Here is a 14,712-nt window from a genome sequence, read left to right on the forward strand (position 1 = left end):
CGCTTTTAATTTTCATCGAACTTGAGGTCGGTCAAGCATTAATGTTCATGATGAATCATTCAATGCTTATGTCGATTAGATATAATCTTTTTGGCTTGCGTTAAACACGCTAATACCGTTCTTGACTCATGAGTTAATACCATACGACCAGTGCTCAGTACTACTGCTTAACTTGACTCATGAGTCACAACTTCACAGTTAATACTAATACCATTGCCGATTCTGACTAATGAGTCAGTGCCATTCACAAGTAAGCAAGATTTGCTAAGCATTTGATATGCAATAAATGTCCACATATAGAGCACTCAACATGCGTCATTAATAACCATGCATGTCACATATGGGGTGCATAACGACCATTGAGAATGATCAATCATTGGATTCCCTTAGCGGTCACCTAGTCATAACAAAATATGGAACTCCAATTAATGAAATCAACAATGAAAAGGTTCTTGACCTAAACCTCACTCCCGGGACCTCGGATCGTACTCAAACGGTTAGTAGAATCAATCCCGCGCCTTAGGAGTTGAAACCCCGAGCCAAAAACCCTCAAAAGTGCCCAAAATATGAATAAAGAAGAACATGGTAGCACTACAACGCTGCCCCCCTAGCGCTAGAACCAGAGCAGCCTAGCCCTGGACAGCGCTGTAGCGCCCTCCCTTGGGCGCTATAGCGCTAGGACCAGGCTGAATCAGCCCTGGTTCTTCCTCCTTCGATTTCTCCACTTCCAAGCTCCAAAACTTGGTCCCAAACCTCATCCAAACTTCCAAATGAACCAAAATATCCACTCTACAAAGTCCTAGGCATCATGACACTGAATATCTCCCCTAGATTCTTGGCAAGGTTTATTTCCATCGACTAGTTAGTCTGCCACCTCTATTGGCATCCCGGAGGATACAGGTAGGTTGGGATCGGGAAGATGAGTCAGACCTGCATCTTGGTTTCGGTTCCCTTATTATGGTCGTGCCCATCGAGTGTTGTTGGGCTATCAAGACTTTCTTATTCCCTGTTCATCGGGCTCAGGATGGGCCTTGACCTCTTTAAGAGGGCCCTCGAACCCACTGAGTCATGCCACGTGTTATGGGTGGAAAACAATGATAATATATATATGTCAATGATGTGTTTAGATGTCATATATGTATAGATTATTGATATATATATTTATATATACTATAGAATTATAATTCATTATATTATATATATATATTTTAAAAAATAGTGAACCAGTTTTTAATAAAATTATAGACAATGTTTACAACTTTAAAACCAAACATACGTGCATTGTACGTTGCTTCTACCTAGTATATTTTCAAAGCATATATATATATATATATATAGAGGTGTGGTGTTTGTATAAAGTTGGTATTTGACACTTTACAAAGCCAAGGTTTTCAAGTTTGAATGATGATAGCTAAACTAGCTAAATTTCTAAAATATAAAGAAAAATAATAAAATTGGGATTCCAATGAATGAGTTAAATTTGAGCTATTTTAAACATTATTTACCTTAATGAAGTCTACATGTAAAGACAACCATTCATTGAGTTAAAATTGATTTATTAATTTTTTCTTTATTTCTCTTTCTATATTAATTATATTTTATTTTGTTTTGTTTCTTTCTCTTTCTTTTTTACTATTTTAATGAATAAAAAATATTATTTAAGTGATGTAGAGAAAATATAGAGAATAATAGAGAAGTTGATGTAAGATGTAATGTAAATGTTTGATGTAAAATAGAAAAAAGTAAGATTTTGAAGATGTAATTTTAAAAATAGAGTAGAACATCCATAGGTTGTGCTTTTAGAGTTGCCATTTTAACCCACAGGAACCCACCTTATTTTTAACGGGGTATAAGGCCAAGGCGGGGGCAAGACCCCACCCCAAACAGGCTCCAATTATATTTTATTTTTCAATATAAATATTATTTAAAATATATAATATAATAACTCATATATAAAAGATATAATATTAATTATCTTTAGTTTTTTTCTTTTTTAAAAATCATTTTTTTAGTTAAATGAGCATTCGCTGAGGCTTCCAACCCCATTTGAGCATGAACAAGAGCTAAATAAATGTACATTTTTGCAACGAAAAAAGAGGGGTGGGGGAGCCGCCTCGACCCCGACTTGCCCCACCCTGTTTCGTCCCGTTTACATCTCTAATTCCATCCTTTAAACAAACCCAAAGCTTTATTAACTAAAATTTGAGTCTACACTACTTTATGATTCCATAAAATAAAGAATTCTACCAACATTTTTTCAAAATTGAAAATTCCATTTAATGGTCAACCAAACACATAATCTCTCATGTCGGAACTTAAAAGAGAAAAAAAATACATCACTCTAAGAACTCCAACAAAGAAAAACACTACATTAACTCCAATTACTAGACCCTAGTTACACAAGAGAATGTTGTGTAAGTACATTTTACATATTATTTTCAAAACTAACCTTATGCAAACCAATAAATCATTCATCTCTATTTTTCTCAAATTTATTACACAACACAAGATCATGACAATTTATTGTCGTTTTGTGTTTTCATAGCAAACTTCCAAAAAGGGAAAAAAAAAATAATAATAATAAAAAAAAGAAAAGAAAAGAAAAGAAGAAGAAGGGTACATATACAGTTGTGATTAGAAGGCTTACAGCGGATCAAGCCCATATCCAATAATTAAAAAAACTATAATCATAACACTCATAATAATACTCCCACTCATATTCCCACGCGCCACCAAAGCGCGTACGCAACGTTTCTCAACAAACGAAGCCCTAAAAGGCCCATTAACCCAGTAAACCACTAGCCCAGTTGGCCCCACCAAACGCGCCTGCTCTTCATTTATTGGCTCATATTTCTCACGCGCTTAACTCCCGCGTGACTTCACCTGACAACAATATAATAGATCAAATATAGTTATTTATTTATTTTTAATTTTTAATTTTCTTTTTCTTTTTCATTTTTTTTTCTCTTTCTCTGTAAATCCCCAGCTTTACAATATCGGCTTCTCTGCTTGTTCTTCCCACAGTCTCTGCTAGGGTTACAGAGTCGCCAACCGTTCCTTATTCTTCTCCTTCTTCTACTTTTGTCTCCCTGACTCGGATTGATCACTCGCTCAATCTCGCCGAGTTAGCTCGTTCCAAGTAAGTATGTGCTTGTTTTTTTGGGGCTTCGTGTTTTGTTTGTTCAATATGCTATCCAACAGTTGAATCTTATTCGATTGTGGATCTGTGTGTTTTGATCCAGGCTGTGTGAGTCTTTTCGAGCTTTGTTTTCGCTTAATGGTATTGTTTTGTGTGTGATTTTCGTTGTTGTGGTTTGTTTGGTTGATGAGAAAATTGTGACGAATGGATAGTATTAGAAAAAGAACTATTCGTTTCTGGTTTCTGTGAAAATCTGATTTGGTTTACTTGAAATTTTTCAGTTGGTTGTGGAGAATAGGTTTCGTGTTTTTCAGTTTTGGAAAGCGCGAGAAATTGATGTAATTAGGGTTGTTAGTTTCCTTTCTCATTTTGGTAATTTTTTTTAATAATGTTTTTTTGGAGCAATGGGAGTACGTTGTGAACTACATTATGCTTCTGATGAAGACGATAGTATCGTAGCTTAATTCAACTTGGTCTTATTTTTCTTTTCTTCAGTATAGATCTTTAGGCTTTCTTTGGATTGTTAATCGAGAGGAAAACAATTGTGGGGGGAATTGCATAGAATAAAAAATTGAGAAAAATTGTTTTCTGTTCTCTCATGAATTTTTCTTTTCAAAATTTTGACTTTATCAATCGTTTTGAGATAATTCTTCCCAACTAATTTAAGTTTTTGTTCTAATTTCTCGAAAAAAATATTCTTATCTCTTTTCAAAATTCATTTGAAAGCAAATGGAATCCTTATTTTTTTCCTCGTCCAATCTGGGTTTCAAACGTAGGGTTAAAGTTCATGGGTAACTTTACACAGACTTGTTGATTTGGTTATCTGTTTTTTTTTTCTTGTATGGCGAGAAGAGAATTTAGTATCTGTTAAATCATATCTTTGTCATTGTTTGATACTTTGACGGTTCAACCTCTGGGTTAGTTTTCTAATGAGTTAGAATTTGGGAGGAAGAGACGAGGTCTTTATTTTTCTACAACTTGGATTCTACTTTTATAGGATTTTTCAAGAAATTTCTATTATTAGCCCGTAACCCACGTAACCCATGTACGAAAAAGGCTTCAACTATTTTGTAGACGACTTAGTTTTCTGCTTTTTAATGTTCCTTTTAGTTTTATATTATACTGAAGTAATTAATGAATTTTGCAATTTATATGAAATTCAAGTTTTCTACACGTACTTTAAGTCGTATTTTTTGTATCTCTGTTTGGGTGTGTGTGATTAACTCCTTTCAGTACGTGGAATCTAATCTCTTACTAGTTACAATGGTTGCTGTTATTATTTTCTTAACTTCATTGAGCTTATTAACTCTAAAGTCTTCAGACTTTTTTTTTTTTTTTTTCTGGTTGTACTTGTCAGTTGACAAATTGCTCAATCTTTAGTGCTATTTTAATCTGCTTGGTTTTTACATATGTGCATTAAAATATTGTTTGGCTTGTTGTAAGAATCGTGGATCCTTTAAAGTCTAATCTGACATAATTGGCCCTTTTAAAATATATATATATATATCAGGTTCAAATGGCGATGGAGGTGACACAAATCCTTTTAAATGCACAAGCCGTGGATAGTAGTGTCCGTAATCATGCAGAAGAGAACCTTAAACAATTCCAGGAGCAAAATCTTCCAAGTTTTTTGCTTTCTCTTGCTGGGGAGTTGGCTAATGACGAGAAGCCTGCCGAGAGCCGTAAATTAGCTGGTTTGATCCTTAAGAATGCTTTGGATGCAAAAGAACACAACAGGAAGCTTGAACTTGTACAAAGATGGCTGTCATTGGACCAACCTGTGAAGGCCCATGTTAAAGCTTGCTTGTTAAAAACCCTAACATCTCCTGCCCTTGATGCTCGGTCAACTGCATCACAAGTCATTGCAAAGGTTGCTAGTATCGAGTTGCCACATAAACAATGGCCTGAACTGATCGAAGCTTTGTTGTCAAATACTCATCAGCTTCCAGCTCACACAAGGCAAGCAACTTTGGAAACTCTTGGGTACATATGTGAGGAAGTTTCTCCTGATGCGATAGAGCAGGCTCAGGTGAATAAGATACTTACAGCTGTTGTTCAGGGCATGAATGCAACTGAGAGTAACAATGATGTCAGGCTTGCTGCTACTCGAGCTTTGTATAATGCTTTGGGTTTTGCTCAGGCAAATTTTTCCAACGACATGGAACGAGATTATATTATGAGAGTTGTCTGTGAGGCCACTCTTTCTCCTGAATTGAGGATTCGACAGGCAGCCTTTGAGTGTTTAGTTGCTATATCTTCAACATACTATGAGAGGTTGGCTTCTTATATCCAGGACATTTTTAACATTACAGCAAAGGCTATCAAAGAAGATGAAGAACCTGTTGCACTACAAGCTGTTGAGTTTTGGAGTTCAATTTGTGATGAAGAGATAGATATCTTAGAAGAGTATGGAGGAGAATTTAGTGGGGACTCTGATATTCCGTGCTTTTATTTTGTAAAGCAGGCTCTACCAGCCCTTGTGCCATTGTTGTTGGAAACTTTGCTTAAGCAAGAAGAAGATCAGGATCAGGATGAAGGAGCTTGGAATATTGCAATGGCTGGAGGCACATGCTTGGGTTTGGTTGCACGTACAGTTGGTGATGCCATTGTCCCATTGGTAATGCCATTCATTGAGGAGAACATAGCAAAGCCAGATTGGAGACAAAGGGAAGCGGCCACTTATGCATTTGGCTCTATTCTAGAAGGTCCATCCCCAGACAAGCTCACCCCCCTTGTTAATGTTGCTCTGACCTTTATGCTTAATGCTCTGATGAACGATCCAAATAATCATGTGAAAGACACTACAGCGTGGACACTTGGAAGAATTTTTGAGTTTATGCATGGGTCAACCCTGGAGACACCGATAATTACCCAAGCAAATTGCCAACAGATTATGACAGTTCTTCTTCAGAGCATGAATGATGTTCCTAATGTTGCTGAGAAAGCTTGCGGCGCTCTGTATTTCCTAGCTCAGGGTTATGAGGACGTGGAACAATCATCCTCTCCATTGACTCCGTTTTTTCATGATATTATTCAGGCTCTTCTCAATGTGACTCATCGGGCTGATGCTGGAGAGTCACGCCTTCGAACAGCAGCCTATGAGACCTTAAATGAAGTTGTCAGGTGTTCTACTGATGATACAGCTCCGATAGTGATGCATTTGGTTCCTGCCATTATTTCGGAGCTGGACCAGACTTTTACAGCACAATGTAGTTCATCGGAAGAGAGAGAGAAGCGTAATGAACTACAAGGTCTTCTCTGTGGCTGCTTGCAGGTCATGATTCAGAAACTAGGTTCATCTGAACCGACAAAGAGTCCTTTTTTGCAATATGCTGACCAAATGATGACCCTGTTTCTGAGAGTATTCGGTAGTAAAAGTGCCACAGCTCATGAGGAGGCTATGCTTGCCATTGGAGCTCTTGCCTATTGTGCAGGCTCTGACTTTGCAAAGTACATGCAAGAGTTTTACAAGTATTTGGAAATGGGTCTTCAAGATTTCGAGGACTACCAGGTCTGTGCCATTACAGTTGGTGTGGTGGGGGATATTTGCAGAGCACTAGAAGGTAGTATATTGCCTTACTGTGATGGGATAATGACTCAACTCCTCAAGAACTTATCAAGCAACCAGTTGCACCGTTCTGTGAAGCCTCCCATCTTTTCATGCTTTGGCGACATTGCTTTGGCAATTGGAGAGAATTTCGAGAAGTACTTAGTTTATGCAATGCCCATGCTTCAGGGTGCTGCAGAGCTATCTGTCAATACATCCGGGGCTGATGATGACATGATAGAATACACCAATACTTTAAGGAATGGAATTTTGGAGGCCTACTCTGGGATTTTTCAGGGATTCAAGGGCTCTGCGAAGATCCAACTATTGATGCCTTTTGCACCTCATGTCCTGCAGTTCTTGGATAGTCTATTTATGGAGAAGGACATGTATGCTCAAATAGAATTTGTTTACATTTTACTCATAACCGTATTATTATTTTTTTATCAATCATTACTGCTATCGTTTCTCATGATTTATGTTACTTCTTTCAGGGACGATGTGGTGACCAAGACAGCCATTGGGGTCCTTGGGGACCTAGCTGATACACTGGGTAGTAATGCTGGTATCTTGATTCAGCAATCACTGTCGAGCAAAGACTTTCTAAATGAATGTTTGACTTCAGATGATCATTTGATTAAGGAATCTGCTGAGTGGGCCAAGTTGGCCATCAGTCGAGCAATTTCTTTTTGAGGCTGCTGGTACTTGGCATATTTTTCTTTTCTTTGCATGCATTGGGAGTCTAGAGTTGGAGTCTGGGATTGCATACCATGAGTCAGGTCATCACGTTTTTGGGAAAATGACAGTTTGGGGTTGGTGGCGAGCGCAGTATTTCGATCAACAGCTCGGGGGTTATTTATAGTTCTCCTCCGCTCTGTTGTCTTGACATTGCCGTGCAGAGAAGTCAGTGGCGGCGATGTCCATGCATGTTTTTCTGCCACCTTGGCAGAAAGGCGATGGCGTCATAGATCAGGAGATACGATTTATTGAGAGAGGTTGGAGAATGAGATGGAAAATTATACCACCTGCCCTGCCATACTGTTTCCATGGGCAAGGCAAACCAATAGCCGTTTTCTGGGGTTGAAGTCGGGAGTTTGGGGCCCTTCGGCGGCCGCGGTAAAGTCTGCATTTTCCCCTTAAATATTTGACCTTTTCTTTTTCTTTTCCTTTTTTTTTTTTCTGTTCTTTTTTCACCAAAATTTGGTGTCAAAGATTATTTTGCATTGTTACAACATCATCATGTCATTTGTCACAGAGTTCGATCAATAGTTCGATCAAATTCCTCTTTTTTCATCACTTTTTGTAGTCACATTCTGTATACTTGTTCGTTTTGTGGGATTTAGTGACAACCACATAATATTTATAGCTTCATGCATTGTTATATGTCATCATTGTCACATTCACCAAATTACCATTTTTGTTTTTTCTTTTGTTTTTGTTTCTGTCAACGATTGTTCAATGATCTGTCTTTTTTTTTTATGGTTAGGCTTATATGGGTTCACACGTAAATTCATTGGCCATAGTCTCTAGAAGATCATTTTTTTTAAATATTTTACATTTCTACAAGAATTGTCTCATCCAACTGTCCTTGTTTTTGAAGATCTTTTAGACTTTATTTGGATTTTGATATTTACACAGGAAAAATTTTGTACGAGAAAAGAATAGAAAAAGATAAAGGAAAATATTTACATTTTTTGGATATTTTTTTATGTTGGGATATATTTTTTATTTTTAATCCAAATAAGAGAAAATGAAAATTTTTAATTTTTTTTTCTCTCGTGAAATTCAAGAACCAATCAAGAGATGCCCTTACTCTTGTAATGCTAATAAAACAGATTGGCTACCATTAAATGGTTCACAATTCTCAATACAATTTAAATATTATTTACTCGTGCAGTTAATGAAAATACAAAAAGGGTTTAAAATGGTACTTTTATTTGTTCTTAGTTCAAAATAATTAAGTAATTAAAATATTATATTAAATTAATTTGAGAAAAATACAATGACGCATGTCTTCTTATTGGTAAATGTTATATATATATATTTTTAAAAATATTTAAAATTAAAAAAAATAATTAAATTTGTAAAGATAAATTTCTCTAGAAACTTAATTAACTTAGTAATTATAAAACCTATATTTTAAATAAAAAAAACCTAAAACAAAAATCATATCCTTTTTCTTTTTCATCTTCCTCCTCTTTCTCTTCTCTATGTCAAGGCATGTACCTATTGGTTGAGGAGGTGCAAGACCCTAGATTGGAGAAGTATGGTAGCTAACCACGGAGGGTCGGATATCCACAAAGACAAATTTCGTAGCTCGTCTTCGAGTTCTTTCTAACGATAGAGTAGCCGATAGGCAAGTAGGAAGGTGAATATGCAAGTCGGTAGAGTTATAGGCAGAACCCGCATAAATCTAGTCGTTGATGAGATTTGGGTAGTGTCTCGTGCAAATATTCTCTTTGTTGGGGTTTTGAACGACAACAAATTTGCTCTTTATTAGGGTTCTAGGCAGCAACATGAGAACGTCTACACTTTGTTGTTGCTCTTTCTTTTCTACATTTCTAGAATGAGTTTGATAATGAATAGGTTTTGTTCACGTAATTTTTGTGGTGGGAAGGTGAATATGCAAGTCGGTAGAGTTATGGGCAAAACTGGCCCAGATCTAGTCATTGATGAGGTTTAGGTTGTGAATCGTGCAAATCTTTTCTTTGTTAGGGTTTTGGAACAACAAATTTGTTGTCTGTTAGGGTTCTAGGCAGCAACGTGAGAAGACCTACACTTTGATGTTGCTCTTGTTGAATAGTTGTTCATGTAATTTTAATGTGGTTTCGTTAATGGTGAAATTGGATTTGATTATGAGAATTAATAGAATCAAAAATTTGATTTTAAGTTTAAAAACAAAATATTTTTATTAGAAAGAACACAAATTTGGTTTTAATTCATTTTAGTTTTATGTTTCTTTCGTAAACTTTTAATTTACTTGAAATATAGGATTTATTGGAGAAAATAATTTTAAAATATTTAATTATTTATAACATACATGGATCAATTGAAATAAAATACATGTCCCAATATTGTTTTTTAAACTAGCGAAAGTACCAAATTTGCGATGAAGGTACTATTTTATACCAATTTTATAATTTTAAGGTACCACGAGTATTATTCCTATTATAAAGTCCAAACCTATATTTTGTTGATTATGAGGGCACCAAATGATTATATTCTATATTAAAATAAACATCAATTTTAAAGACTTTCAAATGAAAATAAAAGTACAAATGATTACATAATATCAATTATGTCCTTTTAGTTTTGCGGTTTACCCAAACAATTAATATATTTTCCAGCCTGAGAAAAAGAAGAATAATGACATAAATAAAGATTGAAGCAAACAACATGAACTAGAATTGTTTTTAAATTTAAATATATGAGCTTAGGACATGACTATGATATAGAAAACAACAGCAAGGAATGTGATATGGTAGGTCATACACTAGACTAGAATAATGAAAACTTCTTCAAAGATCATATTTGAATGAATTCTACATGATTTAAAGAACTGAAATCTCCGAGTTAAATCAAATGAAAACCATTAGTTAGAACATGAAATGAAAGGAACCCCTCAAAAAAGTTTGAAGGTATATGACAAAAAATGTCTAATTAATCTACCAACTTTTCTAATAGATCTCACATATACAGTAGAATTCAGAAGAAAAGGCTTGCCTCATCAATGAAGAAAAATACTCTGAAAGAAGTCGCATAAGCATGCAAAGTATAGTAACCGAATCTAATTTTATCATTTTAAAAATTTGAAAACAGTGAAACCTATAAGAACTATAAGAATAAGTGATTGGTAAGATAATTTTGAAAATAAAATTCAAATCGGTATTCTAATTTTGTGTTCTAAAATCAAGAACAAGAAAATCACGTTTTCTCTTATTCCAAATCATTTTATCATAAAATCCTACAAATCTATCACTTCTTTATATTTTCAGATTCCCTACCAAACCAATCACATATTCAGTTTTTTAAAACTCAAAAACAGTTTTCTGATACTGAACCAATCACATTTTCAAAAATATATTTTCACACAGATTTTTATTTCAGAAGCACACTTTTTGAAAATGTAATTTTCCAATCCCGAACCAATCAAGCCCTCAATGATTTCCATATAATTACCGCACTTTATTGAAGTGAGTTTTTCCTTTGATAAGAAAGTTAATCTTAAAACATGGTAACCATGGTTAAGCTAGTTACTGTATAAGATCTGGAATGCATTTATGGTATTCATTTCAAATCCCAGAATTCAGACAAAAGAGAAACAATGATTCTTTTGTATAGTTGTAAGTTTGTCATCTATTCACATAGCAACAGTATGTTGTTCAAAACAAGAGAAAAGCTCTTTAGTGTAATGGTAACATACCAGCAGATAATGACAAGGATTGTACAGCAAGACCTGGAAAAGTTTCAGTCCTTCCTTTCCTTCACATGGCCTGAAAAAGCTTTCACCTTTTATAATAATAAAACATAGCGACTGATATTCTCTCATAAAGAGGGAAACTGTAATCCAAGGCATTGTAGCAACAAAAAGCCAAATCATTAGCACATGCCATGGTTTTCTATAACAGAAAAATATATTTGATAACTCAAAACATAAGGTGGGTACTGAATAAAACCTAATCATAACAAAGAGAACTAAGTTGTATTTGGTTTGGTTTATCAAACAAGTGATTGTAAGAAAAAAGATCATATTTTCTTCTGAAGAATTTTTCTGTCTGGTTAATCTGTAATGCTGAAGAAGAAGATGGTCAAATACCTTATATGAGCAGCATATTAAAAAAATGGTCAAATATTATTGAAATATCTTTTACTGGTATATACAATACAACAGTTAATTTTTAGTCACTTCAATTGCAATATAATTCTAGAAAAGTTAGAAAAATCAGAGATGATTTTAAAGCAACAGTGCATCACTTGATACAAAAAGACAACATTTATGAATCATTATTATTGTCATCTTCCTCTGACATAAGCTTCAGGGCCCAATGAGCTTAGTCATGGGGTCACTCAGTGACAATAAGGCTCAACAAGAAAGAACACAGTTGCTGGTGCCCATGAGCTGAGCTAAGCTGAGCTGAGATGATGAGCTGAACACCCATGTGTTCATGTCAATTTATATACTAAAAATAAAGGATCACATTTCATCATCAGACCACAATGAAACACCATGACCACAATGAATTGAAATTTACTTTCATCAACATATGAAAACAACAGATCATTGGGTAATTAAAAATGATAAAGAAAGCGTATTCATATTCAATATTCATTACTAGACAATTCTGAGTAGGTAGTGGTACAGTAGTACTAGTAGTTATGTATGTGCTTAGCTTAGAAATGGCTGTGAAACCGTGCACGCTAAAGACTCAATCTTTGGCTTACGTTTTCCTAGAAAATTTTGACTCAGAGGGAAAATTCACACCGACAATAAAGAAAGATCATTAAGTGGCTAGCCATTAGTTGAACCACCTCCTTTTCAAGAGGCCAAAATTCAGCTCAACAACCCTAATTACTCCTCTTTTGTTTTCTATATTAACCTCCAAAAACCCCAATTCACCAAACAAACCCAAACCCAAACCCTAACCCTAACCCTTACAGAATTGAAATCAAGTGTTTCGGAGACATCACCTTTTGGGGAAAATGGCCAGCGAAGACGAGCGCGCGGGAGCGGAGATCGTGTACGGCCACGAGGAGTGCCACCGGAGATCGATCGAGCTTCTGGAGGAGCTAGGGTTTCCGAAGGGGGTTCTGCCTTTGCAGGATCTGGAAGAGTGTGGAAGAGTGAAAGAGACTGGCTACGTGTGGATGAAACAGAAGGCACCGTACGAACACTTCTTCGAGAAGACGAATACTCGTGTGAGCTACGCGGTGGAGGTGACGGCGTATGTGGAGAAGTTCAAGATGAAGAAGATGACCGGAGTTAAGAGCAAGCAGATGTTTTTATGGGTTCCGATTGTGGAGATGAGCATAGAAGATCCGGCGAAGAAGAAGATTTACTTCAAAACCCCAATGGGGATTGGCAAGTCGTTTCCGGCGACGGCGTTCATGACGGAGGAGGAGAAAGAGAAGTACTTGGAGGAGAAGAAGAATAAGGCTGCTATTGAAGCTTGAAAGCTTCTCTTCAATGGCGGTTTGTCGTTGTAACTGTTTTTTTTTTCTGAATAATTTTTTTTTTGAAAAAAAATTATAATATGATAATTTACATGTGTGCCATTACTCTTTTTTTTTTTCAATTTTAAAAGACGATTATAATGTTAAAAATTACTATCCAACTGTTTTCTTATTTATCTAAAAGTACTTTTCTTAAAAAAAATGAAATGAATATATTGATAGAAGTAATATTAAATCATAGATTTTCTTTAACACCATACTTTATTTTATAATCACTAAAAAGAACCTTAAAAATCAAAATATTTTACTCACACACAATGTTGATTAGACATTCTTATAATTTGACAATTTTTCTCTCAATGATTGATTTTTTTTAAGAGAAAGTTAATCTTATTATTGTCCTTGATAATATGAATCATGTAGTAAAATACATGTACAAATGTCATAAGATCTTCCAACTATGAATAAACAAACAATGCATATTTAGTTAGTCTCTAAGCAATATACTTTGAAAGGACAAACAAGAAGTTTCTAATGTTCCTAAATAGAGAACCATTTTGTGAAGAAACAAAATGGTGAAAAAAAGAGTAAGAATTGTTGAGTTAGCATTACTTTAGAGAATTGCTAAGGGCATTATTACTGTGTCCTACACTACAAGAAGGTGACATATTGTTATTGGTGCAATTCAATATCAGGTCCCATATATTTTAATTTAATAAGTATTATGAGATATCATTAATTAATTATAGAGTGTCACTTCACGTGGTGTTGGAAATGTCAAATAGCAACACTCATTACTTTATGTTATAAGACCATCAAAATCCAAATCGAGAAGCCAATGAAGAGTAAAAAAAGACTCATATCTTATCTCAAAGAGATTTGAGTGCTCTAAACAAATAAATATTTCTTAATTAATTATAGAGTGCCGCCTCACGTGGTGTTGGATGTGTCAAATAGCAACGCTCGTTACTTTATGCTATAAGAACATCAAAATCCAAATCGAGAAGCCAATTGTTATCCAATAAATTAGCATTTGTGACGTGGCGGGTAATCTCTTGACACGTGGTTGATACCTGGACGGCGTTTGCTAGAGTATCGACCAGGAGACACAGCAAGAGCAGGACAAGCCTGTTTTTCCCACGACCAGTCTGGTCGGTAGTTCCGCTGGCAAGGCAACATTTATGAGAAGATCTTTGTGAATCCCGAATTTATCTCACGCAATCTTCTGGATATCCCATTATTCAGGGGATAATATCTATAACAATATTTTGTAACCCTCCATGAGCCTATAAATAGCAAGATATAGCTCAAGGGAAGGGACCTTTTTGCAGTTGAATCATAGAGATATAGAATTTCTTATAGAAAATTTGTATTGTTTTGTGAGAAGTGTTGAAACTCATTGAACCCAAGTTCTCTGATCATACTTCTGATATCATATCAATATAATTCTGAGTGGACGTAGGTCATTACCAGATCCTGGGGCCGAACCACTATAAATTACTGTGTTTTCTTTACTTTCGTCATTACATTATTCTCTTTACATTCGCCCACATCGTTCATATTTTGACTCTGTGTCAGTTGGCCAAATCGTGGGTCAACACCAATGAAGAGTAAAAGAAAGACTCACATCTTATATTTGAGTGCTCTAAATGAATAAATATGGTCAATAATGTCTTGAATGTGGGAATAATTCCACATAAAGAGGCTTTTAATTTCGCATGGTTAGGTGGTTGGAGCTTTTGGCTTTAAAGTCGGAGTCATAGTGATAATGATAATAATAGTGTGTTGGTTGTATGTTGTCCTCATAGTATTATCTTATGTACTCTTCATATTAATTTGACACTTATTTCTGGTC

At 35.2% G+C, this 14,712-nt stretch overlaps 2 protein-coding genes across 2 annotated transcripts; both read left to right on the forward strand.

Annotated features, from left to right (window-relative positions):
* The first annotated feature begins 2,938 nt into the window (after positions 1–2,938).
* On the forward strand, positions 2,939–8,094 carry LOC133778690 (importin subunit beta-1-like). The gene is made up of 3 exons (XM_062218695.1): positions 2,939–3,139; positions 4,650–7,075; positions 7,181–8,094. Exons 2-3 carry the CDS (start codon positions 4,656–4,658, stop codon positions 7,377–7,379), a joined length of 2,619 nt encoding a protein of 872 aa, XP_062074679.1. The 5' UTR covers positions 2,939–3,139; positions 4,650–4,655; the 3' UTR covers positions 7,380–8,094.
* A 3,915-nt stretch (positions 8,095–12,009) lies between these two features.
* Positions 12,010–13,033, forward strand: LOC133778691 (uncharacterized). Its single transcript, XM_062218696.1, has one exon. It carries the CDS (start codon positions 12,387–12,389, stop codon positions 12,855–12,857), a length of 471 nt encoding a protein of 156 aa, XP_062074680.1. The 5' UTR covers positions 12,010–12,386; the 3' UTR covers positions 12,858–13,033.
* Positions 13,034–14,712: the final 1,679 nt, after the last annotated feature.

The sequence above is a fragment of the Humulus lupulus genome, chromosome 5 (assembly GCF_963169125.1).
Source record: "Humulus lupulus chromosome 5, drHumLupu1.1, whole genome shotgun sequence".
NCBI lineage: Eukaryota > Viridiplantae > Streptophyta > Magnoliopsida > Rosales > Cannabaceae > Humulus > Humulus lupulus.

What these genes read in the sequence shown, in the direction of transcription:
- LOC133778690 (XM_062218695.1), top strand. Translation starts at nt 4,656, where the DNA reads ATGGCGATGGAGGTGACACAAATCCTTTTAAATGCACAAGCCGTGGAT. An exon ending in CTATTTATGGAGAAGGACAT is followed by an intron (nt 7,076 to 7,180) that starts GTATGCTCAAAT and finishes TACTTCTTTCAG; the next exon opens with GGACGATGTGGTGACCAAGA.
- LOC133778691 (XM_062218696.1), top strand. Translation starts at nt 12,387, where the DNA reads ATGGCCAGCGAAGACGAGCGCGCGGGAGCGGAGATCGTGTACGGCCAC.